General features: G+C 37.4%; 1 protein-coding gene across 1 annotated transcript in view; it reads left to right on the top strand.

The window, feature by feature from the left end:
- LOC104840108 (chromosome unknown open reading frame, human C20orf194) overlaps positions 1-27,942 on the top strand; it is a 138,268-nt gene that overhangs the window by 96,880 nt on the left and 13,446 nt on the right. The window contains exons 14-30 of the mRNA XM_010580826.1: positions 232-268; positions 2,814-2,901; positions 3,308-3,384; positions 3,669-3,713; positions 4,172-4,217; positions 4,558-4,669; positions 5,571-5,641; positions 6,398-6,448; positions 7,281-7,368; positions 11,052-11,155; positions 14,589-14,735; positions 18,571-18,659; positions 18,891-18,989; positions 19,258-19,375; positions 21,230-21,318; positions 22,608-22,766; positions 26,660-26,785. Of these exons, the coding sequence (XP_010579128.1) occupies positions 232-268; positions 2,814-2,901; positions 3,308-3,384; positions 3,669-3,713; positions 4,172-4,217; positions 4,558-4,669; positions 5,571-5,641; positions 6,398-6,448; positions 7,281-7,368; positions 11,052-11,155; positions 14,589-14,735; positions 18,571-18,659; positions 18,891-18,989; positions 19,258-19,375; positions 21,230-21,318; positions 22,608-22,766; positions 26,660-26,785 (1,546 nt within the window). The remainder of the gene's footprint in view (positions 1-231; positions 269-2,813; positions 2,902-3,307; positions 3,385-3,668; positions 3,714-4,171; positions 4,218-4,557; positions 4,670-5,570; positions 5,642-6,397; positions 6,449-7,280; positions 7,369-11,051; positions 11,156-14,588; positions 14,736-18,570; positions 18,660-18,890; positions 18,990-19,257; positions 19,376-21,229; positions 21,319-22,607; positions 22,767-26,659; positions 26,786-27,942) is intronic.

Here is a 27,942-nt window from a genome sequence, read left to right as displayed (position 1 = left end):
GGTTTTAGACCTGCCTGGATGCAGGTCTTAGTCTTGGCCCTAGTAGGTACTGGCTGTACCGATAGAAGTTAACCTGTGCTTTGTGCCTTTTTAAATCTGCAAACAAATTGCAGTTATATAAAATACTGGATAAATGTCATGTAAGATATGTAGAACAAATGTTATGCCCAAGAAGTTCTGTGTAAATGCTTCTGAAAGTGCTTAAACCAAATATTTTTGTTTTTAATACAGGAAATGACAATGAGATGCACAAGCAAGCTGAACAAGTGTAAGCTGCCAACTTTTTATTATTCCTTAACTCTTCACTCTTTCTGCCTTGTGGCAGTAGGTCAAAACTGCTTTTAGTCAGCAGTGGCTGTTGGCATTTGTAGAGTTACATTTTTATTTAGAATAATGGGAATGTGAGAGGGTTTCGAAGGCAAGTTGCTCATTGAGGGTTTCAGTGAGCAAACTAGGAATCGATAGTGTGACATCCCTTCTGCTGTACAGTAAAGTATGAAAGCAAATATTAGTAAATTTTTCTTAAGTTTTATTAAAGGGGGAAAGTATCTATAACTGAATGGGAGCATGTTCCACAGATAGAAGTAAAAGTAATTTTTAGTCTAGTTTCATTAAGCTAAACAATGTGTGAGATTTATAATGGTTAGTGGAAATGCCAACAGGGAACGCTCAAACTTGCAAAGAAATTTCACGATGTTAAAGAATAAATAAAAGTAACTTTTGAATTTTTTTTGTTAGTAAGCTACAAAGCTTCTGGACACTTTGACCTTCACAAACTCAGACTTTGTTTATCCATGTTGATGTCCACTTTTCTGCATGTTGTAGATACCTGTCAAGCTTTAAGAACATGGTAGATAATCTGCTTTGGTACTGCTCTCAGTCTTGATAAACCAGACCTTTCCTTAGAGATTTTGTTCTCCTTGCTAGTCAGGATAATTTTAGGAACCTGTTCTTGCTTCTGCAAGACATGTTTGCAAGATATTAAAGATGTGTCAGAGAGAGCTGGTAGTGGTGATCTTTCATGCTAAGTACTGTTGACTTTTGGTAATTGCAATATGGTTCTCAAAGACGTAAAAGTGAAGTTATAAACTGAGCAGCAGATTTTTCATTTTTTTAGTAAAGTTAACTTTGGCAGGTAATTTTGCTTACATATATGTTCTGCTCAAACATATAGAATATTTCTTGTCCTACTTATAAAAGACTTTGTGCTAAATACAGCTCTAATCGAGAGGGCTACAGAAGTTCTAAGCAAAGCAGGGCTTAGTTGATAGAGGCAGTCTTTTTTATGAGAGTATCTTTTTCTTGGAAGCATCCCCGTATTGGATCAAGTAATCTACTTTCAATAACAGCAGCAAAATTAGCTCTTCTGGCAAGCCTGACCTCATGATTTTGGAATTAGTTTGCAGTTAAGTCTTGTAACTGGTTCTTATATTTGTCAATGTTTTCCAGTGAAGTAAAAAGTGGAAAAATATTTCATAAGCACTTTTCAGTCTACATTTGGCTGTGTTTAGGAAGCAGAACTGCAACCTAGAGTGCAGATTGGCTGAAGCGCATAAACCGACTGTGTAACTTTAAGTATCCCGGGGTAAACTTCGTATTTTTACCTTTTTTAAGAAAATACTGTTTGCTGTTTTGCCTTGTTAGTATTAAAATTTAAAAATGGGAATAAGAGTAAAGTAACTGTAGCGTGTTAATGTAAAGCACAGCCCGCTGTGAGGTGTTTTCTTGCAAATATATATGTGAACTTGAGTGAAAATAGGAATGGTTGCAGAGTTAGGAAGAATTATAAACATTTTCCTGTAACGAATGTGTACTGAAAACAAAAGTTAAATGCATGTGTTAGTACATGAAATTACTTAGAAGAAACTTCAAAGTAGTAAGAAGGTTCAATTTTAAAACCGCTTGGGGTTGAAGTTCAAAGACAGGCATTGGTGCATTTTGAGGTTCCTCCATGTTGGGCCATGTTTGAGAGTTTCAGATGCTTTTTTCCATCCTTCAGGAATGCTTTGCATATGGCTTAAATACTGTATCCTTCTCTTTCCTCCCTTCTCTTCCCTCCCTCAACACCTAGCAGTTGCAGAGGAGTGATGAGAGGAGTTAAAGTTTGGGGAAGTAGGACTGTTTTGCTGATCTACTTATTTTCTCGTTGCTATTTAGCTAGAAGACAGAAGTTGATGTTTCTTAGTTGGGCACAGGTGTGGGGTTTTGTTTCTTTTCCCAATAGTTCTGGAGCTATAAATATGTCAGTAGCTGTAAGCAGCTTCTGGCTTCACCTAATCTTTGTTTATTTCTGTACAATTTTTTCAGTTCCCTTTTAAGAAGGGAATCAGACTGAGCTGTCATGTAGATGTGCTCAAAAGGTTGTGGTGACTGGTTTGTTTTGGTATCTTTTTTTCTTGACATGCTCCAGAACAAGTCAGTCTCTGAAGTCAGTTCACTCTGTTTTCCAGTTTTACTTTTGTGGTATACAGGGCTACCATTCTATTCTTGTTGGAATATTTAGGATGTGATCCTCAACACAACTGCAGTGAGGGTCGACAATAAAACATTTTTTCTTGACTGATGACAGCAGGGATACATTTGTGCCAAGAGGTTTTTTTCCCAAGATACTCTGTAATTTGAGCAATTTACTTGCTGTAATTTTTTTTTTTTTAAACTGAATGGTTAAGTATAAAGCTATTTCTATGCTTATTTGAACAAGGACCCCTTCTGTATAAGGGTGTTGTGTTATGAGAGGAAAAAATGCTCCTTTAAACAGAGGAGAAAGAAAACTCTATTTGTCTAGTAAATGTTGTGTTTGTATTTCTCTTCAGTACGCTGTTGTCGCAAATATATACTGCTGTTGTAGAGGCTGTGCTTGCTGGCATTGAGTGCTATGCTAAAACTTCCACTGAATCCAAGGTAAATGAAGCACCAATTCTGTACACTGTAATTGTTGATTTGGATTGCTTGCAATATAAGATTACATGCAAACCAAAATTAAAAAAAAAAAAGTTTCAGTGAACTGCATAACATTAATGAAGTTAATACCGTGGCCTCCAACCAGTCTCTCTGAATTCTGTTTAAAACAGAGATATTTCAGAGTTTATCTGATCTTATCCATCTACAATTGTTTTTCCATCTTTCATGAATTTTCCTAACCTTATAGTAAGGAAAACGGGATATATGAAAGAACAAATTTTAGCCTGGTGCATCAGTGTGTTATTCTTTAGTGTATGGCCTCTTGTTTATCTTAGGGTGCTCCTGTAGTTGCTGGGATTTGGAAGTATGGGAAGAGTTATTTTATTCTCAACTTTTTTTTTTTCAGGCAAAGGAGGTAGCAGAGCAGATGCTTATGTCTATGTTAGATACCCTTCATTTAACACAACTTAAAACTGCATTACGGTATGTATTTTCAAATACTTATTGATTGATGTATTGTGTCAATGCATTAGCTTCTTTTGAGGAAAAAAATATGTCAAATGTTAATTTTAAACTGAACTTGCATGACTACCGAATCCCAAGACTTAATGCATTCAGAGTTTTAAAATCATTATAATGATTCAATTTTTCTTTTCCCACTTTAATCACTCCAGCAGTTACTTTGCTTTAAATCTATTATTGCTTATTTTTTACATGTAGCAGAAGTAGAAAACATGTTTTTCACCAGTACAATTTCTGTTCTACAGCTCCAAAATCGCTTTTCAAATTCAGGCTGTGAATAATCATGGAAGGTTTGTATAACTGTCTTAAACTTCTTGTTGTTAAGTAGTGTTTTTTATACAGTAATAAGTTCATTTTTCTTGGAACTTGTGAGAAAACATTGCATTTGATTATTTCATACAAGATGTACTAAATGCTTTTGTATATGAGAGTTTAATGATTTCATATCTGTAATTCTGTGGAATCTTAAAAACATTTTAAAAAAACTAGAACAACTGGGCAGACCAATTTTATTAACTGTTAATGAGTAGAAGCAGCATGAGCCCATTAAGAGTTTCCAGTTAAAATTGTGCTTTTAACTTAGTTGATATCACAAGCTTGTTCTTTTTTTAATCCCCATGCTGTCTAATTGACTGAAATGGCCTACACAAATAAGGGTTTATTTTAAAATTAAATAGCTTTTTTGGCTGCTATGAAGTCACTCAAAATGATCTAACCTTTAAATATTTAATTATCATTATTGTTCTAGAATTACTCCATTAGATAATGAGGATAGCCTGAGTTTGATTAAAACGGTAAGCTGTTCAGTATTCTGATTATACGTTTTATTAGAAAATAGAACTCAAGTGGCTTTTTTTATGGGGCATGCTGAGATTTTTATCTGTGTGAATACAAATGTAAGGGGAGAGATGGGAGAGATTTCAGATGCTCAAACCAAGGTAAGATTGAGTTTTAACATCAAGTTAGACAGTGGAATTTGGAATAAAACATTAACATAGAGTTGTGATCTCAGACTTTCCACACTATAGAAGCAGTGTTTTAGGAGGTTTAAAAACTATGGATTTCACTGCTTCAATTCAAGTGTTTCAAGTTCTGCTTTCTCTTCCTTTCTGTCCAACTGTTTGATTGCTGTAGGCGTCTATGATGGTGTTTGACATTCCAGACTTGCTCACAGAAAGAGGATGCTTGGGATCTGTTGTTTTTTCAGAGTCCTTTCTAACATCACAGATACAAGTAAAAGAAAAAGGTAACTATTTTAAATTCTAACACCAGTGTTGTCATGCTTTTAGCTTTGATGTGATAGAAGAGCAGAAGGGCTTCTGATGGATGTTATTACCATTACCATTATGGTTTTAAGCCTTTGGGTTAATTAAAAGACCTAAATTTTTTAGCTTGCTAGTAATGAATACCTGAAGTGTCAAGTTCCTTTAATCTCACTGAAAGGACTTTGGGGTTTATGGCTGCCTTGTTAGAGAGCAGGGCTGAGGTGTAAAAAATGCAAGTGAAACAGTACCCTTCCTAAACTTCTTAGTCTTAGTGAATGTTTTCTACTGTATGAGGAAATTTGAACAGGTCTTTCCATCACTTTTGTAACACTCATTTTATATGATATGTTTTAATTTCAATTGCTCTTTGTTCGGAAGAGTTGAAACAAAACTAAAAAAGGGTGTGATTTTTAGAAAGCTTGTTTTGGAACAGTCTTAAATTTGAAATACAGGATACTGAGTAATTTCCAGAACTTTAGACAAGTGCTTATTTTCCAGATTGCTTACATGTGACAAAGATAGATAGTTATTGAGGTTGTCTGAACAATATTTATGAACTCCTGTATCCAGACAGGCTGTGGGTTTTTTACCATGCGAGTTGGAAGACATTTGGTGGGGAGGAGAGCAAAGGAAGAAGCCACATACTAAGACCAGAATAAAAGCAGGCTTTCTTTGGTATTGTTTAGCAGCTCTGTGTATGTTACAGCACAAGAAGACTGGGAGCTAGTCTGCTGTGAAAGCTTCACTTTAATAAGTCCTTAAAATAGTGAGGAAATTTTCATATTTTCTAAAGAAGTTTTACATCATAGAAGTAACTTATTGAACAGTCTGAAGTATATGGGTGGTATTATACTACTTTGCTTTCCATTTACTTCCCTGCAGGTGGCAGCATTAATTCAGAAACCAGCCACATAATACTGACGGCAGCTATCCCAAGATATGCTTCTTGGCTGGTTAGTACACAAAAACTTACTTGAGTTGTTTCTATACGTACAGATTCACAAATCAAAACTTGTTATAAAAGTATGGAACTTGGGCATTGAAACAGAATATTAATATATTAATACTAGTCTGATTTTTTAATTTGGACATGAAGTGAAAAACTAGTAAGTGCAAACAAACTAATGGTTCCATTCATAACACAAGTTTTAAATTATTTCAGTTTCACCACTTTAGTTTTTTTTAATCTGTGTAAAGGTCTGGGTGTTTAAGTACACAGTGTGACTCTTGAAAATTCTGTTTATTGTGGGACACTTTAGATGACTTAAATGTCTGCCCCAACAGGAAGAAAGGTCTGCTTCCAGACCTCTAACGTTCCACACTGTGTTAGAGGTGTAATTCCAATGAATGTTATGAAGTTGGACAACATTATGCCCTTTGGCAAGCCATACTTCTTAAACACTTAACGGTAATAAAAAAATAAGACTGAATGGGATATACTACTTTGACTATACAATGCTATTTTAGTCTATAACACAGTTTAATGGGGAGTATCCCCTTGAATGTGTTTCAGGGAACTATTTCAGTCCCCTGGTAACACAGTACTGAAGAGCACAAAGCTGTCTTTGAAGTGTTCAGGTTTCAGGACTTTATCTATCTGTGGTACCTAAGGTTCTTGTCTTGCCTTGAATCTTCTTTAATGCTTTTTATTTAATGTTAGACTTGCTTTATCTACTAACAATACAAATGAAAACTGTTTCTGGCTACAGGTTGAAGATAGTGATGTGAAACTGTCTGAAAAAGCACAGTGTGTATTGAAGGTAAATTAAATGTTTTTGTTAAACTACAGAAGTTACACTTTCAAGAACCAGTATTCAAAAAATCTTAGCTGCTAGCAAAACTGGCTTTTATTAAGCTTGTTACTCCTCTTCTATGACAGACTTGCCTGTTGTACCCTGTCTCTTAAACTTTGACCTACAAAAAAGAAATACATTGTGTGTAAAAGTTTGAGGTTTTCTTTATTTCAAAGAACAACAAAACCCAAGAGCAAAAAGAATTCTAATAAAGCTACAATTTCATGGAAGTCTCACCAAGTATTACCCATGGAGCTTATGTGTTTCGAAAAAAAAAAAAAACCCACCCTGAACTCAATGCCACTCTACATGCAACTTTCTTTTAACTTAATTAGCATGCTGAATGTCTAAAGGAAAACACTTTAAGCACTATGAAAAAAGAATTTGGGGTCTGGGAACATCTTAAACCACATGAGTTTCACATTTGTGGTTTAATTTGTGGTTACCAGAAATCTTCATTATAAATAGATTTATTTTCCTGTAATATACTTTTAGTTCAGTAAATTGACAATCTAAAAACAAAAAGCTATGCCTGGTGGTTGTGACAATAACTTGTAACTTAACAGCTGCTGGCAAAACCAAAGTGGGGGGGAAGTGCTTTTAAAAATTATATTCTTGACATGCTGTCTTTCACTAGTTCTTCTGTATCAGTGCAGTTTAAAACTCTTTTAAATAAAGGTCTGACAGATGATGTTTAAAAAAATCTTTTCTCTTGAAGCAAAAGCATGAGGAAATATTCTTTCCTGGCTTACAGTCCTTGATCCACTCTGTGATACTACTGTTTGTTTTTCCTGTTTAGGAAGACAAATCTTTTCTGGGCACTTTACTCACTGGAGGAGATGGAGCGTATATGTATTCTACCAATCCGCAAGCCATGCCTGCAGAAGGTGAGATACGGTTTTTTCAATTGCTTATAGAGTTGGTCCACTTAATCTTGTGGGGGTTTGGGGGGTTTGGTTGTTTTTTGGTTTTTTTTTGGTTTGGTTTTTTTTTTTAAACATGAGAGATGCACGGTTTCTGGGATTCACACATCTGGTGAGCCTGCCTATACCACCGTCTTGAACTTTCTTTCCATTTGCCTTTACAACTCTTTGTTATTAAACTCTGTGTCTTACTTCTTTGTCCCCGACCTCTGTTTGAAACTCCTAATCCTAGAAGAAGGACTCCTGTCAGAGCCATAGGCTTGCTTTTGAGGCACATGGGACTCTCGCATGATTGACAATCAGCCTTTGCAGACCTGGGAGATGGCTTTTATCCATAGTTGACGTTCAAAAGCATGCACAAACTGGCTGCATCTATCCTTAATAGGTGATGTGCCATATGTTTTCTGTATCTATATGAACATCAGGTTGGAAAGATTGGGCATTACAGTAGTGACAGGATGCCATGGGCTGCCAGCTCAAGAAGTGAAGGCAAATATGTGCCTTTCAGGCAACGTGATATGCTGCCTGTGATGTAGGAGGGGACTGGAATGATTTGCTTCTAAATTTATTTACAGCCTTGTGTTCTTTGCTCCTACTAAAGCCTCCTCCTGGAGCTGACGTGCTGTTCCAGATTTTTTCCATTGTCATTTTCACTCAGGAACTTCAGTGCTTGTTAGCACAGATGCTCGCCGTATTACAGAAAGTTGCTTGATCTTGGTCCTTCTCAGATTTAATCAAGTTACTGCTTTCTGACACGAGATCACTAGCAAGTGTCTTGGATCATTCCTCCTCCTTTGGTGCCTTTTCCTTCAATGACTTAGAGTAACATGAATATCTCAGTAATATGACTAAAGACAATTTGGGAGGACTGTTGGGAGGGGTTTCCCTCACTCCACAGCCTTGTGTTAATGTGCCTTGCTTTGCCTTGAACCAATAGATACTTCTTCAGGTGTAATATTTTTATATTCCACTGTACAGAGAAGGTACTGTTGTCACAGTACTGATGTACAACAGAAGATAACTAATACCTGACATCTAAGTGCTTAGTATAATCTGACAATCTTTAGAGGAAAATGTTTAGCTTTTTTTTTTTGTAATTATGCAATGTTGTGTTAAGGATAAATAATGATGTACAAGGCATTTAAACAGCAACCTTCACATTGCGGAATTTGCTTGTGCTCTAATTGAACAGATTTTAAAGAAAGAAGGTTAATTTAGAATAACGTATTTAGCTATTTTGCAATAAAGTGCTGTGGGCACACGTTCACTCAGTAAATAACTAGAGAATGGTGAATCTTTTTTTTGGGGGGGGGGGGGCAAGGACAGCCAACTTTGTGAAAACTGTCTCTGTATACCCCAGTGGAGCAATTTACTTTTTTCCCTTTTTTGGGGACATTTATGAAGCTACATGTTTTGATAACTCTTGGGATGGAGAGTTATAAGTAGGTGGTATAAGGACTATTATGTAACACTTCAACGAGCGAGATATTTTCTTAGGTGTCAAGTGAAAATGAACTTGATCTCGTCCCCTTTCACGTACGCTGCAAGACCGTTTGCTGTGCTCTAATTTGGGCTCTACTGAGGTTGCAGCTATGTAGTCTGGCAAGATTAGGTACAAAAGGTGCTGTCAGACAGGCACTCATGTTCTCTCTGTCACTTGTGTCTTACTCTAATAAGGTATACATTAATGACTAAAATGCATCAGGAAAGTTCAGGCTGTTAAACCTTCTCCTTTGTATGCTGATACATCTATGTTACAGATTTTTGTGGGATGAACTTCACTGAGTCAATCAGTCTTGCTAATGAAACTCTTTTGTGATTTATCACTTCTGGAAAATATTCAAGTAGTGTATTGAGTTGTTCTTGATGTAACTCACTGAATTCCAAGTTAAAGGTAGCCGTTTTAGTTTGGATTAACTAATGCTCTTTTTGGCTTGCTTTTTCTGTTAGAAAAGAATTAACTTTTCTGATTTCCTTTCTTTCCCCATTGACCCATCTGTGAAGTGTGATATACTGTGAGATTTGACAGAAATGTACTTCAAGTGTTGTACTTTGCATGTTTCTTCCTCGACCACTCAATAGAAGGCACATACCTGTGCTTGGATTTTGTGAGCACTGGAAGCATCAGCAATGAGCTTCTTGTGGAGGTTTAATAGTTTACATATACATCTATGTAATCATGTATAGCTTTGTCTCCATTTTGCTTGCTGTGAATTTGGACCTTGAATTTGTGATTGTAGTGTTTCCCAATTTAATAGTAGCTGTCTCTCCAGTGCAATTTTTATGTTAATTAGAAGCTTCAGTCTAAACCAGTTAACTTTCATAGTTAGCAGAGCCTATATGTTTTTTAGGTAACTGTTGAAATTGCATATCGAGGTATGGTGATTTGATTTCATATCAAGCTCTTTTTTATTAAAACAAAGCCTTAATACTGAACAATTTTGAAGATCTTGTTCTACGTTGCCATTTCAAGAGGAAAACCTCTTAGTTCCTTTGTTATTTCTTCTGAGCATTGTTTGATAGATTGAGCTAGATGTGTGGTCATGTTTAGCTGTACCTTTTAGTTAATTTGCTGCTTGGCTTTGCTGCTTTTGAAATGTAACTGAGTAATGCTGGTTTTTTTCTCTTTGTCTTTTTTTTTTTTTTTTTTTAAAGAAAATATTTAACCTTTCCCTTTTGCTGACTCACATGTTTCCCTGTGTGGGATGTGATCCCGCTTTTAATGCGTGGTCCACCGCTGGTAGCAGAGGTCCAGCTGGCAGCTCTTGCTTAGTCATTTGTTCATGGCTTTCTTATGACTGCTGGAAATTTAGCTTTTTGCTGATGTCAGTTTCTAGTACTTCGATGGAGTTTTGTTTTTATCCATTATACCATCTAGCCTTGATGTTTCTCATTTTCCAGCTGCTTTCCCTGGTCATGTAGGTTTGTTAAGAACCAAAGGGTCTGTAAGATGGCAAGAAAAACAGAGACAGAATGGATGCCATGTCTCTGTTAGCTGTCACTAGATTGTTAGCTTCCAGGGAAATTGCTAGCCCAGTAACAGTTGTCTCTATACACAAAAGAAAATGCCATTCTGCAGGTAAAGGGCTTTTCTGTTTTAAAGTTTGTCTTGGTCAGGAAGTGAAAGGAATACTGTTTTGGTTTGGTTTGGGTTTTTTTTTTTTTTTCAAAGTGTCTGCATGATATGTGTTAGTATACTGACATTTTGCTGAAAATCTGACCAATTTGTTACAATGTTTAAGTTTTCAGTTGTTTTGGATTTAAGTTTTTCTTAAGTTCTCCTTTTGTCAGTTTTACATTTCTGGAAGTTCACTATTCAACATGATGGACATATTTTTGGCTTTAAAAAAAAAAAAAAAGCCACAGAATATTTATGATAAGTGGGCTCCAGGGGATAAGGCTAAGTCAAATGCAATCATAGTCATGATTCCTGCCCTCGATAGTGAGATCCAGTGAAGATTAAATGGTTGTGCTCTGAATGCTGTCTAGGTACTATCCCAAATCTTTACTTGAACATACTACTGCATGTTAAATACAACAAAATTCTGCAAGAACATAGATTTCTTCCTCAGAAAGAAGAGACATTCATCATATGATGCTAAAATACTGATATATACCTAATACAATTTTTTTCTTTCAAATTCTAGGCAAATTGTACTTCTTTTCAGATGGCATTCTCTTTTCTGATCCCCACCATGGCAGCATTTCCATTTCAAAGAACCATATGGGTTCCATTTCACTCTATGATGGGGTGAGTATTTTGTTTGTTCCTACTGTCATAAACGTTTAATCAATTTCTAACAATATTTCTGTAGGGTACTAGTACAAAGTGTTGATTCCAGTTGCAGTTTCATAAGTGTGTGCGTAAAGCTGTAATAACTGATGCAAATCTCTATGCTTTTGGTATTGGTTAGCTTAACCAATTACTGATTAGCTAAACTGTAAGGAAGAGAGAATTTCGTATTAGACTGAATTATGAATGTGGTCTTAATAGTATGGAAAATGGCTTTTTAATAAAAGAAAAATTGCAGAACATAGCATTCATAGAACCTCTAGCTGTCTTAGTGATGGATAAAGAAAAGTTCGAGGCATTGTGAAGTCATATGGTATATTGGAGGGTGAAATGCTGCCTTCTATTCAAAATACATTTAACCTTCAGTCGAATGTTCATGGCAGCATACTACTTATCTCTGGAGAGGTCACGAGCAGTGTCTGTCTCCTTTCGTAGAGTGTTGTGTAACTGACAGGGTGAAGGGACTGACTGGTTGATGTTTCCCAAGCTGCAAAGTGAGAAGGACAGGCATGTTGCATCTAATTACACGTATTCTGAGTAATTGCAGTAAAAGACACATTTTTAGGTGTGTAGGCTTTTGCTATCCCTGTGATCAACTTATATCACTTCACTTGGCCAACTTGCCATGCTAATAACTTGGTCTTCTGGCTTACTGGGAGTTGAGAGTTAGGTTAATGATGGCAACTCAGCTTTTTTTTTACCTCTTCAGAGCAGACATGCTGGGTTAACTATCACTTTTTCAGAATGGAAAAGAGATTAATTGGTTGATTTTTGTTTCCTAAGCACTGGAAAAAAAAAAAAAAAAGAAATCTCAGTTTCCTTTAGTTTCTATTTTCTTCAGGTACAGTATTACCCATTTGTTTAGTGACCTCCAGAAAGCATTGTGTTGCTATGATTTCATCATATAATGGAGGAAACCAGTAAAATACAATAGAAGTGTGTGATTCAATTGAGATGAAAACATAACAGTGAAGCGAATCTTACCTTAGCTGCCTTTTTCTTGTATATCATATTGATTGCCCCTTGGTAGTTTAAGAAGCTATTTTAACACTGACCTTCCTTCTATTGTTTGATTCAAGACACTCACTTTCATAAAACTAGCTATTTATGGGACCTGGCTATCATTCTTGAACTGATGCCAGATTTTTGTGTAAAGCTAAACCTTGACAGAGAGCGTTTTATTGTTCAACTGACTTGGCATAATGCAAGGGTGGAGAGCTTAAAATGTTAAGAAGTGACAGGAGAGAAGGGTAATTGTTAGTATGCTTTTTCTGAAAGTTATTGCAACAACAATATTGATGGAAAATAAAGGATAATTTAATGCTAGGATTAAAATAAAGGATACAAAGACTTTTAAGTGATGCAAAGTATAGTTTCTTAGCAGCTCTATCAGCATGCCTGCTAGGTGCTTTTCTCTTTAACTTGAAAATGTCTGCTGTTCGGCCTCCAACGTGTGCTGCAGGCTTTTCTATTCTGAGAAGCTGGGCACCTAGCTGCCACCTAAGCTCCTGAAGTCCTTGAGGCTCGTAGACATCGAGTGCATTGTGGACAGGGTAGATTCCTCAACTGTACCATGAAGGTCTAAAGCAGAAACCATCCCAATCTTAGCAGAGTCAAACACAAAACTCCCATCTCCTAAGGCAGCACTATTCCAGCTTAGTACCAGCCATCCTGGGGGTAAAAGAAAACCCAATAGGCTATACTGCCATGCAGTCTCCAAACTCCCAGGTTTTGTTTATTTTTCTTGTGTAGCTGTTCGGTGTCTCAATAAACTGTATCAAGGCATCTTTACTGTATAGAGCTTAAGATGCTCTGTGCTTGGGTTTAAGGTCTTATTTAAGACCAGGTATTTCAGCTTATATTTTTAGTACCTGAATCCAGCATTCATTTTGGCCATTAATCAAGTGAACAAATACTGCTAAGTAATACTTGGATTTCACAACATTAACATCCTGTAAAACTTTGAGCTGGATTCTTTTAACCTAATGTCCGTGGGGATTATTGCTGCTTCTTTTAAGCTTTTTTCAATTTGTGGAATCCTAAACGTTTTCCAGGAGGGGGAGCACATTCTGTTGGACACTTCACATGCAGATTGCAGCATGTATGAGTTGGCCTTTTAGCTGCTTCTCATGAAATCTGTAAGCTATCATGCAGAATCCAGGACCTGTGGACCATGTTCCAAAAGCCATTTTCTCTTAAGAAAAAATTTTCTTTCTTAGGAGAACATTTTTGTATGTTCTTCAGTAATTTCAATAACTTTGAGAGGATTACTTTTATAATTAATCTCTCAGTCAGCAAAGGGTAGAGATTCTGTTTGCAAATGTCTCTGAATTGATACCAGTTCTTAAGTAAGTGTTCCCCAGCTCGAGCTTTTTCTCCTCAAAAATTAGTAAGTGGAGTTCTTTGCCCACTTCTCCTGTTGAAAGGGAGATGGATGCTACTCAATTTCTGATTTGAACCCTAAGTAATGGAATCCCCATTTTCCAGGGATATTTCACACCAAAGTATTAGAAAAACAGTACAATTCAGCAGTGTGAAGAGAGTTAGAAGTCAAAGCTTGAGCATAAAACACTTCGGCATCCTGCGAAGCTGTGCATAAATGCCTATCTTGAAATGTAGAAAACCAAGGGTAGGTGGTGTTTTATTAGAACAAAAATTGGACAACCTGAGGTCTTCTGAGGGAGACGGATCTTGAGGGCTCTTCAGCTTCCTGTTGGTGAAGACATAATTCAGGTGAAGAAGCAATGGATTTAATAGAACTTGTGCTCGTTAAAGAATCTGAGAGAAACAGGACACTTCCAAAATACAAGTGACCTACACTTTAAATTGCAGGTCTGATAGCTGTTATCTTATTGCAGCATGGTTCCTTTCAGGTCAGAAACTCAAGAGCATGGTACAAAAAAAAAAGTTTGCAATAGCACTGTGCCATCCTTCTAATCTTTTTAGCTGACATTTAATTCATTCTTCCGGGGCATTGGTGTCAGAGGAGATGTGTGGCTATAGATGAAGGTGGCTTTGTTGTGAAGCATTAGCAGAGGAAAGGGCTAAAGGTCTAGTTTTTGGTGGAGGGAAAAGAGTAGATATTAAAATACAAGCTGTTCTTTTCAAGACAAGACAAAGCATAGGTACTTAGAACAATCTCAGATGCTTCCTTTAAAGCTTATGATAGCTCTCATAGCTGCAGAGTAGAAACTGAGGAGTGCTGTAGGTGGCTGCAGTTGATCCTTCTGCTCCATACCTGCGCTACACAAGCTAATGGATTTTGAAATCTATGTGTGCCTAGCTATGACTGTAGTAGTTCTTTTCTGATCTCTGCTAGTTAATGTGTTAAACCTTTTTTTCACCTTCAGTAACTGTTAATTATAATTTGTCCTGTTTCTTCCTTTTCTAGGATTCAACCAGTATTGTTGCTGCTCTCTTTATAGGCATCAAAAGTTCCTTGCTTGCTCATCTACCAATTGAATTTCATACCCAAGACAATTTTTTGATGATTGCACTTTTCCCCAAAACAAAGATTTATAAAGCTTTTTATTCACAGGTAAAGTAAAAAAAGGTTGGTTTGGCTGGGGGGAAAACCACACAAGTATTCTTTGTGTTTCAGATGATTAGCAAGGATGAATTTGTTAATGTGTGTTTTAACTAAATAAATTTGGAAAGAAGAGGTTTATTTCTCATGTTAGTTGAGCCACTAAAGCTTGTCACCTGATAAGTAAATACAGGAAAGGTTAAAGTTCAAGGTCTTTCTTGCATCAGTCTTCACAAGCAAAACCTTTTCCTATATCTTGGTGAAAAGGCACAGTTTATAAAGGAGAAGGGGCAGTTAATACTGAGAGAGCAACAAGTTAGGAAATGCATTGAAAACCTCCTCTGTGAAGCTGGATGGGATTCATGGAGGGTATTGAGAGAGAAGGCTGACGTGATTTTGAGGCTGTTAGTCTTATATATAAAATCAGGGTGTTGCAGTAGGAAGGACTGCTACAAATAACTTTTTCAATAGCAGCCGATAACATAACAAGGGGCAGTAACCATAGATTGTAGCTTTGAAGATTGAGACTGAATGTGAGTAGGAGGTCGGTGCAGTGACTGGAACAGGTCACCCAGGCAGTGAATCTCCACCTTTGAAGATTTTTGAAAACTTGGCTGGACAAAGGCATGACTGAGCTGATCTGTACTGCCAGCAGTGGTCCTGCTTTGAGCAGGAGGTGGGTCTGGAGACCTCCAGAGACTCCCTTCCAACCGGAAAATCTGATTCTCTGTGGGACCTATGGCATCTGCCTTGCAGATTTGAGATTATTGTGGAGTGGACTGCCCTGCCATGTAGACCTTCCCAGGAGCATTATTGCTCCTGACCTTAGGAACTTGCTTGTGTGAGAAACTTTAACTTTTGTATGCATTTCTAGTGATTGAGTTGCTCGTTAAGTTTAGTGCTCACCATGTGCTTTCATTTTGTCTTCTGAAGCCAGTGAGTGCTCTAAAAGCTTGTTTTCTAGTAGTTGCATTTTAAATGTAGCACTGGTGTATAATTGGCTACAGCAGTTGTATGTAGTGGCAGAGGTTCTATTGTGTTTTTTTGTGGTTAGACACATTTGGATCGTGATCCTTAGGGAAGTTTTGTTGAAGTCTTTAAGTATCCCATATGGCATTGTATTATTCTCTAAGTGGATTGGCTTCATGCATTGTAATGCAGAGGCTTTTAATAAATGAAACTTTATAACAATAGCACTTTTGAGGAAATAAGCCTGGACATTTTAGGACTTCACAAGGGTTTTATTATGTGATCATAACACTGGACTGGAAAAGACCACCTAGCTCATGAGTAGTCCCCACTGGTAGTATTAATGTTACCCTAAAAATTCTCTTCATTTTATCTTAAGTGTTTAGATTCCTCTCACTGTTCCACTATGTGAATGGTTGGGAATATTTTGTTTGTTTGTTTTTGAATTTTCAGCCTCTTTTATTAGGTCTAATTTTATATCTGTTCTTCTTTTGCTTTACCAGCGGACATCCTTGAAGTATTTGGAAAATTCAGACCTATTCTTTCTGACTTATTTGGCCTAATAAAATAAAACCAGAGCCTTTTTAATCTATGCTTATTAAAAGTTCTCTTTTCCTCTGATAGTTGTAATAGTTTTCTTTTGATCTGTTTTTTTGGCTGTAGATATCCAAACTGAGATGAGGGTATTTGTTTCTTGTACAGAGGCAATAATAGTTTTCTCTTCTGAAAATGCTCAGAAAGTACCGTGGCTCAAAACCTTGGTTTGCCTTTACTTTTCATTGCTGCCTTGACTTAATAAATGGTGCTCATTTTTTGAGAAACTCCTTCAGGTCCTTTCTCTTTTGCTACCCGCTGATGCTCCAGCTTGATTCTAGAAATGTTTGTGTGCTCATTCTTGCTTTCATACTTAACTTCTTCCTATTTTTCTTTCTGTTTTTCCTATTCTTACAGTTAGATCGATTTTTCTATTGAATATCTCAATGCTGCGTAGACTGTCTCCCAACTTAGATCCCCAAAATGTTGTCAGTTCACTTCAGTCCATGCCAAATTAATTGCAAAAGGTGTCACGGGGCATTCCCTACGTGACTCTGCTGGTGAATGTCCCCAGACTTCTGTTGGGTTTTTTTCGATAATATTTATTCCTGGTTTCCTTTGAATTAGCTTTTTGCTGAACAGTTCTATACTAAGTTTCAGTTTTTGCAGTTTAACAGTTTCTCATCTGGCACCATACCAGTTGCTTTGCTCAAGTTCAAGTAGATGAAACATGTTTTTTTCTCAAAGATGTTATCTCATGAACGAAAACTATTCATAAGATCAAGTGTACCTGATTGTGAGAGCCATGGAGACATATTACTGTATTTTGTCAGTATTTACCTTCAGGTATTTATTGATTTCCTCCAAATTTTTTTCTGAAAGTCTACATGCCATTGAAGTTGCACGGACATAGTAGTCATTCTGCAGACCTGTTGTTACAAAGATTCACTAATGTGTAGGCACTAGTTTTACTCTTCTGCAATCATACGGCATGATACCTCACTTACTGGACCTATGCTTTAATTATTCCAAGCCTCCTTGAAATAGGGAATGGCAGTTACCCATTCCTCCAGATCTGAGTGTATTAAATTCCTTGTAACTGAGATGGTTGCAAGATTTTGAGCACACAGAACTGGAATCTGGTTTGCAGATTCTGCAAAGACAGGGACAGTACCTTTCACATCCTCACTCTAACTGGTAGGGGAGGAAAATTTGCTTAGGCTTTGGGATGTATTGATTTCTCTGGTTTTCTTCACCTTCTGTAATACCATAGCAGCTCTTTTTTTAAATGTTCATGAAGTTATACAAAAAGGACTGATTTATTTCCATAGCATTCTGTCTCAGTCTGACCTGTGTTTTCACTTTATCCCTAGCCCTTTGACTTCTAAAGAATACAATTTTCTTTTGACCAGTCCTTCTTTCCATCCCTTGTGGGCATTTTCCTTAGTCTCTTATATGTGTTTTGACGTGGTTATTTGTTTGGTTGCATGGATCCTTCTACACAAGCAATATTGTCTATGTTAATATCAACAGTTTATTTTATTTTGATGTTTTTTTTTTATCTCAGTCCCCTTGCGTTTAGGATGCCGATTTGTTAATGGAAAGCAGTCTTCCCCCGCCCCCGAGTTGTTTTGTCTTGCAGCAAATTATTGTGAAAAATGACGATAGCGGCTGCCTTTACTTATTAAAAGAAGGGAAATACCGAACACTTAAATGACTGTGTGATTCATCTGAATCTGATTTCTAGGTTCAGAGTGCCATTCATATTAATGTGACTTGGCTAGAGCCATAGGATGTGAGCCAAAACTCTGTTCCCTAGAGAAACGAAGGGCTCCCTTTTTCTTTTGCAAAGGAACGGAGTTTTTCTTAAATTTCTAGAAATGATTGCTGCAATCTTACCTCATGAAAATTACAATACTGCTTAAAGGAGACTTAGACTAATTCAGTTTCTGCTTTACAGCAGTTGGACTAGAAATAGCTAGTATTTTTATCAGTGAAGCACGCTATGACTAGAAGATACACATGAATGGTACTGTTGCTTTGGTGGGTAAATTTTTTTCCTATGATTTTTCCCCCAGCTATGAAGATGAGGGGAAAATTAGACCTTTTCAGTAAAGTTACTTCTTAGAGCAGTTCCAGTTTCGCCAAAGAGAAGCTTACAAAATCTGATCTGTGGCGTCTTCTTCCATATTTTGAATTCTTGCAGCCACGCCAGTATTGTGAAATATTTAATGGCTAGTTAAAATGCATGTATTTTTTTTGGTGAACAAAAACAATTCCTAAACAAACTCAAAACAAATTTTGCAAAATAGTGATGCTTACGCATAGGTCTGGTTTGTTCCAGGTTTTCTCTTCGTGGCAAAACCAGACAAACTCAGGATTATCTTTAATGGTTATCCAGGAAGAATTCCTGTCTGTGGAACAAAAGAGACTGTAAGTTCATGCCACTTACTCTAGTGCAATTATACGTTAACCGTGTGCTACAATCAAAAAAATGCTGTCACTCATTGAAGATCTTGATAATGATTCAAAAAGGAGTTGTTGCATTCTTAGTGCAACACTTGCTTTATTTTTTGGTACTAGTTAATATGTAGCCGTCTGATTTAAAGAAGATAAATTTCTAGGTTTCTCCTTTTAACTAACCAATTAATTTGCTTGTTTTAGGCATTCCAGTGTTCAGAAGCTATTTAATGCCTTGTCTTTTCCTTCTGGGGAAAGATGCAGGGAGTTGAAAATATCTGCTGCCCTTCCAGATTTAGAGAGGTGAGAAATGATTTTTGTTTTCAAGGGATCGGTTTTGTCAGAAATAATAAAAAAATATTTTGGTATATGTAATACGTGTCTAAAAATTGCTTATTAATAACTCTGTCTTCACATAGATATTTTTAATCTGAGATTAATTATTTCTTTTTTAGGAAGACTCTGTTTGACCCTTTAACAATTTTACTTTAGCAATTTCCCAACTATTTATATGGATGAAATCTTCTGGTCTTGATTGTAAGAAAATAAATTTTTTTTATTTTTTTTAAAGGTTTCTGCAACATTTTACAGTCAGCAGCGTCAGTCATGAGCCAATAATGAGAGCACATCTTCCTATTCTATTGCAACAGTCAGAAATCATTCCTGATAGCAAAGCAGAAAGTGATAAGGTAAGGAAGCAACCCAACAATACTTCCTATCCCTATTATAGAATATTTAGCAAATATTCTGTCCATCACTAGTTCTGTTGCAGGTACTGTAGTAAAGTACCGATGTATGTTTAGCCATGCTCTCTGCCTCCTTCTCCAGTGCCACCAGTTCACACTAAACTTGCTTCAAGTCTGTTTCTTAGAATAAATTGTTCTGCCCTGTTTTCCTGATTAGGTTACTTGAATTTTTTTCATTTAAACAATCTTTTGGAAATGTTAATGGCCCTTCAGCCTGGTAAAATAGAGGCAGAAAATGGGACGTAGATCTTCAAGTGAACAGTTTTCTCTAATGTCCAGAGAGAGTTCGCCCTAAAGCAGTAGCTTGTTTTTATGAATTGCTGAATAATTTAACTAAATTGTTCTCCGGAACATAAAAGTCCTTTAAATAGCATAGAGGTAGCACATGATATTTAACATTTGCTGATATTATCTGTAGAACGCTCAGTTCTCTATAGGGGCAATAACAATTGTCAAACTTAAGGAGTGCTTTAAATAGCATTTTCAGAGAAAGTATTTCCTTGTAACTTTCCAGCATTTGAAATCTGCTGTAAGCAAGAAAGTCAAAGCAGCAGGAATATAGTCTTTCTCTTTGCATATTGCAATACGGTACCAGACTTAATTTCTGGGAGCTAGTTCAGAGACCATACTGACACTTAAAATTAAGTATTAATTAATAAACCCTTATGAATGCTTTTAAATCTGATTTTAGGGTTGGTTTAACTGATTTGTGTATGCTTAAAAAAAGAAAAAGAAAGAAAAGTCTTTTTATAATGTTCATACCAAATTCTATAAAACATGCAAACTTAGTACCTCAGAGTTTTCTGAGTTACTTCCCTATATCTATTATCATGAATAGTCTTTTTCTGTGAGTATCTGAAAGTGATTTTGACGTTAGGATGCAAATAGTCTGCAGATGGCTATCTTCAAATATCATGCAGTTAGAAACTGGAAGAGGTAATTTGTCTGTTAGTAGCAGGATGACGACTGGTTGCCAGTGTGACATAATTTCTTAAGTCAAGTTCAGCACAGAGAGTTGTTTCAGTCATGTTTTCTCCAGAGCTCATTTGCATACTTCTGTAGCACACTCCAGTATATAGTGTAGAAATATATATACACGTGTACACACTTTGGAAATATGGTCTGACTGCTTTTCAGTGTTTCTTTGCTATGATGCCTGTCTAAGTACCACAAGAAATACACATAATGGAAACAGAGGTGCTTGATGCAGAAAAGCCATTGGTATGTTAGAGCTGTTAGTGTGCAGCCTCTTACCAATCCTACTCAAAACGCAACTTTGCTGGAATAAACTTGGTGTATAGCATGCTCAGTTCAGTATCAGAAATCTAAAGTTGCTCTTTGTGTTTGACAAGACTGTATGACATACACCATCACTTTTTGAACCATTTTGCCTGAATACTGTTCTATGCATTTGAATGTACCCTTGTCATCAGAGGAAACGTCAGACAAAACACAGAGACGCTAAATAGGATACATCTGCATTAATACTTACACTGCAGAATATATTGTAATGTAAAGGCTTTGATAATACTGTTTGCTGTATTTGTTAATTAACCTTTCACTGTATTTAAGGTATGAAAAGCAAGAGTGAATACATCTTCCTAAAATGATGCATATCTGAGTAATTGCATAAAAACAATTACAGTTCTACACTATCTCGCTGTTTCTGTGGTTAGTGTCAATTTTGTGTTTAGACTTAAGATTTTATCAAGTGAGAAGCCTTATGTGTGTGTAATTGTTGTAGCTCATTTCTAGTCTTCAAGTTGCCCCTCTTCTTACCTGTTCCCTGTGTTTTAGGTGGTTATCACCATTATAACTGGTCTTCCAGGATGTCGTTGCAGTGATCTGTGCGCTTTTCTTGTAACTTTTAACAAGGAGCGTGGAAGGTTCGTACAGTTCTGGTTTTACAATCCAAAGCAGTGGTCATACTAACCACCAAAGAACTAGTCAGTGTGAAGGAAATGAAACTATCAATGTTTCACTTTATTTTATTTTTTATATCCTAGTTTCTAATTTGTAAACAGATGTGTTTATAAGAATAAATTCAGTAAATATTATGAGGCACCTTAACTAGTTCTCCATAGCACACTGTACGGTAGGGTATATTCATTCTGTTACTTCAGGTATCTCACTTAACTGTGTTATGCCAGGTAGATTTGCCCTTAGATTTTAGACATTTAGACAAGAAAAATAGCCCAGGAGATTTCTTTGTTGCTATTCCATATTAAGAATACCACAGGTATAACTGTAGATCTATGATGTGTGTGTGGAACTATCACTGATGCTACAACCAGTTAAGAATAATCTTAGAAGGGCCACATGAATCCATCCTTACGCAAGTATGGAAGTCGTCACAACTTGAAGGAAATGGGTGAAGAGCTTCCATTTACTGACTTGTGGTAGTAAGTCTAAAATGCATTTTTCTTGGAGAAAAGACTATACTAACAGTCCTTGCTACAGCATTGTTTTTAATGTGACCTGGTTTCTATTTTATAATAGCAGGAAATATGTTCAGGACATCTGTTGTATGGCAGTAAGATAAATCTGCTCTAGGAATTAGCCATTCTGTTGATATAGCTTCTGGAAAACCAAAACCAAAAAATTCTTACCCTTTTAAATCTTATGGCCAAACACCTTAGCATTTAATCTTAGTAATGTTCTGGATTGGTTTTTTGTATTACTTTTAACTCAGTGTCTTGATATTAGCAAGTTGATTCAGAACAGTTTTGTGGTTCTGTTTTTAGGGCAAGCATATAAGGTGACTTTTGAGTGTTCTGTAATAATACATTTCATCATGTTTTCCTGCGAATGTCATTGTTACTTTTTATTTTTTTAGTGAAATATTTTCATGCCCAGAGTCTATAATTTTAGTTTACTGCATTGCTAAAAAAGATCAGTTACTCATGTGATGTGCTGCTTTGAAGATGATGTTGAACATTTTTTTATTAAAAAACAACAACAAAACCCCACAAAACCTTTTGGCAGTAATGTAAAGAATGTGCTTCAGCTGGAAATGATAGAAAGCCAAGTAAATTCCTCTTTCCCATGTGGTGAGAGAGAAGTGGAATCTTAGAGCTTGTCAAATTTATTTTTGGTCTGTTGGTTCAAAGTAAAAAGAAAACAGAAATATTATGTCATAGAACATTCACTTCTTGCCTTGTTTTCTGTTGTTTAGGTGGATAGTTTATCGGCAAACTATGGATAGTCCTGAATGTTTCAGTGCAACCCACTTCCAGCGTTACCTCTCCAGTGTCCTGGAGGCTCAGCAAAACCACAGCGTCCGTCAGTCCGCTTACGCTAAAAGGAACAAGCGTCTCTTGGTGGTCTTGCAAGGGTAAATGTTTGAAACCATTTTAACTGTTGCATAAAATAAGAGATTTCTCTTCCCTTCCTATTTCCAGGGCATTTTTAAACTTTCCCATCACTCTGAAACAGTCACATTTCTGTGCTAAAGTGTCGTACTGAGTTCTGTTGTACGTATGTACTAAACTCAGCTTTTCTGCAACCTGTTAACTTAATTGCTTGTTACTCCCTTGGAAAAAAGGTGTCTGTAGTCTTCCTTCAATCATATGGAAGGAGGGACTGCATTTGGTGGTTCTGCCCTATTTAGGAGATTGACTGTGACTTTTGGCTTCTCAGAAGAAGTTTTCTTGCCCTTCCCAGCTGCATCTTAGACTGGTGCTAAATGCCACTTTATTTATTGGTGCGGCTGTGTGTGGTTTGGTTTTGTTTTTTGTTTCCCCCCTGCCCCTGGAGGTCCTAGATGGAGAGGCATTTGCCCTTGAAAGGCTGGCAAATTAATTATTGCTAGTTTTTCCCAACAGACCTGTGTTTTGCTGATAACAAAACAAAAAACAATGGAATAAATGCACAACTTCTTTACAGAATGCAGAGAAACATGTTAGCTGAGTTCTCGCCCTACCTTTCATGTATAATTTTATTTGAAAGTTTGCTAAAACATTGACTTCGTTTTGATGAAAAATGGGGGTGGAGCCACCTCCCTATTTCTTTCAGAGGAAGATCTCTTGTCTTTCAGGCATTAGATGACTGAGAGCATTTTGGTAAAATTTGAGTTGCTTCAGAATAGAAATTAATTTTAGGAAGTGTGATATGGTGTGACATAAAGACTATAATTATATCTCTCAAGTGCTTACAGTACCTTAAACTTTTGAAAGAGTGCTAGAAAATCTGTAATAAATAAATTCGTAGTTTTCAGAATTAAATGGTCCATTCAGTTTGCAATGTTTTTTCCTCCAAATAGAACCTTAAAAACCTAAGCTACTGTGACTCTTACTGAATTTTTTAAACATAGAATGAGTGTGCTACAATAAGCATAAGAACCAATCTTTGCTTTTTTGCAAGGTTTAGCATCTTTGTGTGCATAGATGCTTGCTTTTTCTTTGCATTTCTGGTAGTCCTTGCTTTGATTCTTTGGCAGTATTAGCTACAAAAAACATGACACAAGCTTTCAAAGTTCCAGTTGATGAAAGATAAGGAGATAGAGAGGCAATATTGCATGCATGTGAGTTGCTATCCAAATAAATATTTGTGCAATTTTTGCACATCACTTCTCGTATGGTATGTTCTGAGTCTCTGTACTTCAGAATGAACGGCTCCATAAGAGCTTGCAGGCTTTCGTCCTGCTGGGGGACTTCAACCACCCTGACATCTGCTGGAAAAGTAGCATGGCAAGCTGTAGGCAATCCAGGAGACTCCTGGAATGCATTTAGGGTAACTTCTTAAGCCAAGTAATAGACAGCCCTACCAGAGGGGATGTGATACTGGACCTGATGGTCACCAACGCAAGTGAGCTAATCAGTGGTGTCAAGACTGGAGGCAGCCTGGCCTGCAGTGATCGCACACTGGTGGAGTTCACAGTCCTGAGGGATATGGGTCAGGCAAAGAGTAAAGTCAGGATCCTGAATTTTGGGAAAGCAGAATTCCAGCTGTTGAAGGAGTCAGTAGGACTCCTTGGGAGACTTCCCTCAGGAACAAAGGAGCAGAACAGAGCTGGCAGATGTTTTAAGGATGCTTTCCATAGAGTGCAAGAGCTCTTGATCCCCATGTGTAAGAAATTGGGAAAGGAAGGCAGGAGACTGGCACGGCTGAGTTGAGACCTGCTGGTCTAACTAAAGGGCAAGAAGGAGAAATGCACAGGCAGTGGAAGCAGGGACAGGTATCCTGGGAAGAGTATAGGGATGCTGCCTGGTTGTGTAGGGATGGGGTCAGAAAGGCCAAGGTGTGGATGGAGCTGAACTTGGCAAGGGATGCAAAGAATAAGAAGGGCTTCTACTGGTGTGTCAGCCAGAAAAGGAAGGCCAAAGAAAGTGTACGCCCTTTGATGAGCAAGACTGGCAAACTGGTAACAGTGGACAAGGAGAAGGCTGAGGTACTCAACAACTTTTTTGCCTCGGTCTGATTGGCAACCTCTCTTCCCACACCTCTCAAGTGGACAGATTGCAAGGCAGGGACTGGGGGAGCAAAGTCCCTCCCACTGTAAGAGAGGATCAGGTTTGTGACCACCTGAGGAACCTGAACATATGTAAGTCTGTGGGACTTGACGAGATGCTTCCCAGAGTCCTGAAGGAATTGGCTGATGTAGTTGCCAAGCCACTCTCCCAAGATACTTGAAAAGTCATGGCAGTCAGGTGAAGTCCCTGGTGACTGGAAAAAGGGAAACATTGCATCCATTCTTAAAAAAGGGTAGAAAGGAGGACCCTGGGAACTACCGACCTGTCAGCTTCACCTCTGTGCCTGGGAAGATCATGGAACAGATCCTCCTAGAAGCTATGCTAAGTCACATGGAGGACAGGGAGGTGATTCGAGACAGCCAGCGTGCCTTCAACAGGGACAAGTCCTGCCTCACCAACCAAGTGGCCTTCTGTGGTAGAGTGACTACCTCAGTGGACAAGGGAAGAGCTACAAATATCATCTGTCTGGACTTCTGTAAGGCCTTTGACACAGTCCCCCCCAACATCCTTCTCTAAATTGGAGATACATGGATTTGATGGGTGGACTATTCGGCGGATGAGGAATTGGTTGGATGGTCACATCCAGAGGGTAGTGGTCAGTGGCTCAATGTCCAGATGGAGATCGGTGACGAGTGGTGTCCCTCAGAGGTCCATACTGGGACCAGTGCTGTTTAGTATCTCCATCAATGATAGACAGCGGGATCGAATGCACCCTCAGCAGAAGGACTCGGGGTTACTGGTGAATGAAAACCCGGACATGAGCCAGCAATGTGTGCTCACAGCCCAGAAAGCCAACCGTATCCCGGGCTGCATCAGAAGAAGTGTCACCAGCAGGTCGAGGGAGGGGATTCTGCCCCTCTGCTCCATTTTCGTGAGACCCCACCTGCAGTTCTGCATCTAGCTCTGGGGTCCTCAGCACAGGAAAGACATGGACCTGCTGGAGTGGGTCCAGAGGAGGGACATGAAGATGATCAGAGGGCTGGAACACCTCTGCTGTGAGGACAGGCTGAGAGAGTTGGGGTTGTCCAGCCTGGAGAAGAGAAGGCTCCAGGGACACCTTATTTCAGCCTTTCCATACTTAAAGGGTGCTTATATTCTGGTAGCAGCGCTGGCTTCAGCAATAGTTAACGACAGGTTTTCTGTTATTTCTGCGTAGTTGACTGTTGGTATAGACAGCTTTTTAAAGTAGCTGGAGTTTTCTAAATAATCCATTAACTTAACTGACAGTACAGTTTTTTGAGAGAAGATTGTAACTGGCTGAGAAATAAGCACCTGGAATAAAAACTCAGGTTCGCTTGAACTTTGCTATCATACACGAGTATAATACAGCAATGGCTGGAGTACTGATAAAAAATGGACACATTAATTATAGAAGCATGCTGAAATCGGAGTGCTGATAACCGAGAGGTGTTGCTTTTTAATTTCTTGGTTTAGTTGAATAATACTTAGTGCTTAATATGCTAGGCAGTAGGCATCACATGCTTGTATTAGATTATGCCTTTTGTGCTTCCTGAAAGCTGGACTTTTCAGTTGTTCAGTGCAAAGTTTATACTGCTTTTCTCTGTAGTTGTCAATTTATTTCTAACGTTACTTGCAGTCAGCTTTATTTGTCTGTATTTGCCAAGTTTGAACTGCTTCATGACTATTTTGGTAGGCTTTTTTAGAAATCTAACCTTCTTGCAAGCAATTGATTTCTTACTAGATGTTGAAATGCGTCATTCTGTTTCTCTGAATCCATTATTTCGTTTTCTTACAGATACACTGATGTTATTGATGTTGTACAGGCTCTGCAAACTCATCCTGACCCAGACGTGAAGTCGTCTTTCATCATTGGAACAGTTAATACTTGTGTAGAGCCACTGAGTTGCTATATGGAACATAGGTATACTTTAAGTTATTTCTACTAGTTTGAAAATAGATATAGAAGTTTGTGAGATCACTTTTATAATAATTAGAGATGTATGATGGCTAAATGCCATTGAACTGTCTTAAAACTCATAAAACTGGTAGGTAATCCATCTTGGATGAACTTTGAAGTACTGTTTGGTTTATAATGATGACACTTGGTTTCCACTAGGGATATAATTATATATAGTATTAATAAAAGTTTAACTTGTGGAAGAATAAACAAAGATTGTCATTAGCATACTGCTTAAATACGTATACTCTGGCTAAGGTCTTTGTAAAATCTGGACAGTCAATTGTCCTGTCACGTGCTTTTTTAAATCATTCTTTTTCTTGACATCTTTTTGTAAGTGTGACTAAAAATTGAGATGCGTGTCTCAGTTTGGGTTGTTGATCATGTCACTATTTTGGGATATTAAATGAAGATTGTACAGATTTAAAATATAGAACTTATGGGAAGCATAATTTTGTTGAAGAGACTGACAAAGCATGGAAGCAAAAGCATTGCAAATATTAAAATCTGATATCCTGGGTTACTTCAGAGGCAGGGTGGGGAGGAAACGGTAGCAAAGCCAAGTTGCTGACATTTTAAAATAGTGTGGTATGGTTGCTGTTTCATAGTGTGTGTGTGTGTATATATATATATATATATATATGTGTGCTCCACAGTTAAACAAACGTGGAACTGATTTCATAGACCTATCTGTAAAATTGTAATATTTAAATTTTGCAATTATGCCTTGCAGCTGATTTGATAAAAGTAAGTTAAAGCAGTTACAATTTTCAGAGTTCTTAGCATTGCTGCTATTTCTGATAAAATGCTCTGCATCGCAGCTTAGAGGTGAACTGCCCGATCATTTTATAAAAGTGCATTCCTTAAACTTCCTAGCCGTTTTTAAAATGCTAACCATTGTGCTTCTTGTGCTTTGCACTAGTCAATAAATAGACATTACTTTACTGCTTCTTTTTGTCTCTGTGACAAAGATTGTAAATAAATAATAAAGACTACATAAAATATTTGTGAATTGATGCTGAAGTGCTGTTTTAACTTGTTCTTTCCATAATTGTAGGAAAGACAAGTTCCATTCCTAGGGTTTTTTTAAACTTACTAATGTGTTACTAGTCATGGTACTG

The sequence above is a fragment of the Haliaeetus leucocephalus genome, unplaced genomic scaffold (assembly GCF_000737465.1).
Source record: "Haliaeetus leucocephalus isolate CR32 unplaced genomic scaffold, Haliaeetus_leucocephalus-4.0 Scaffold741, whole genome shotgun sequence".
Classification (NCBI taxonomy): Eukaryota; Metazoa; Chordata; class Aves; order Accipitriformes; family Accipitridae; genus Haliaeetus; species Haliaeetus leucocephalus.
The sequence above is the reverse complement of the archived record's forward strand: the minus strand, read 5'-3'. Positions and strand labels throughout refer to the sequence as shown.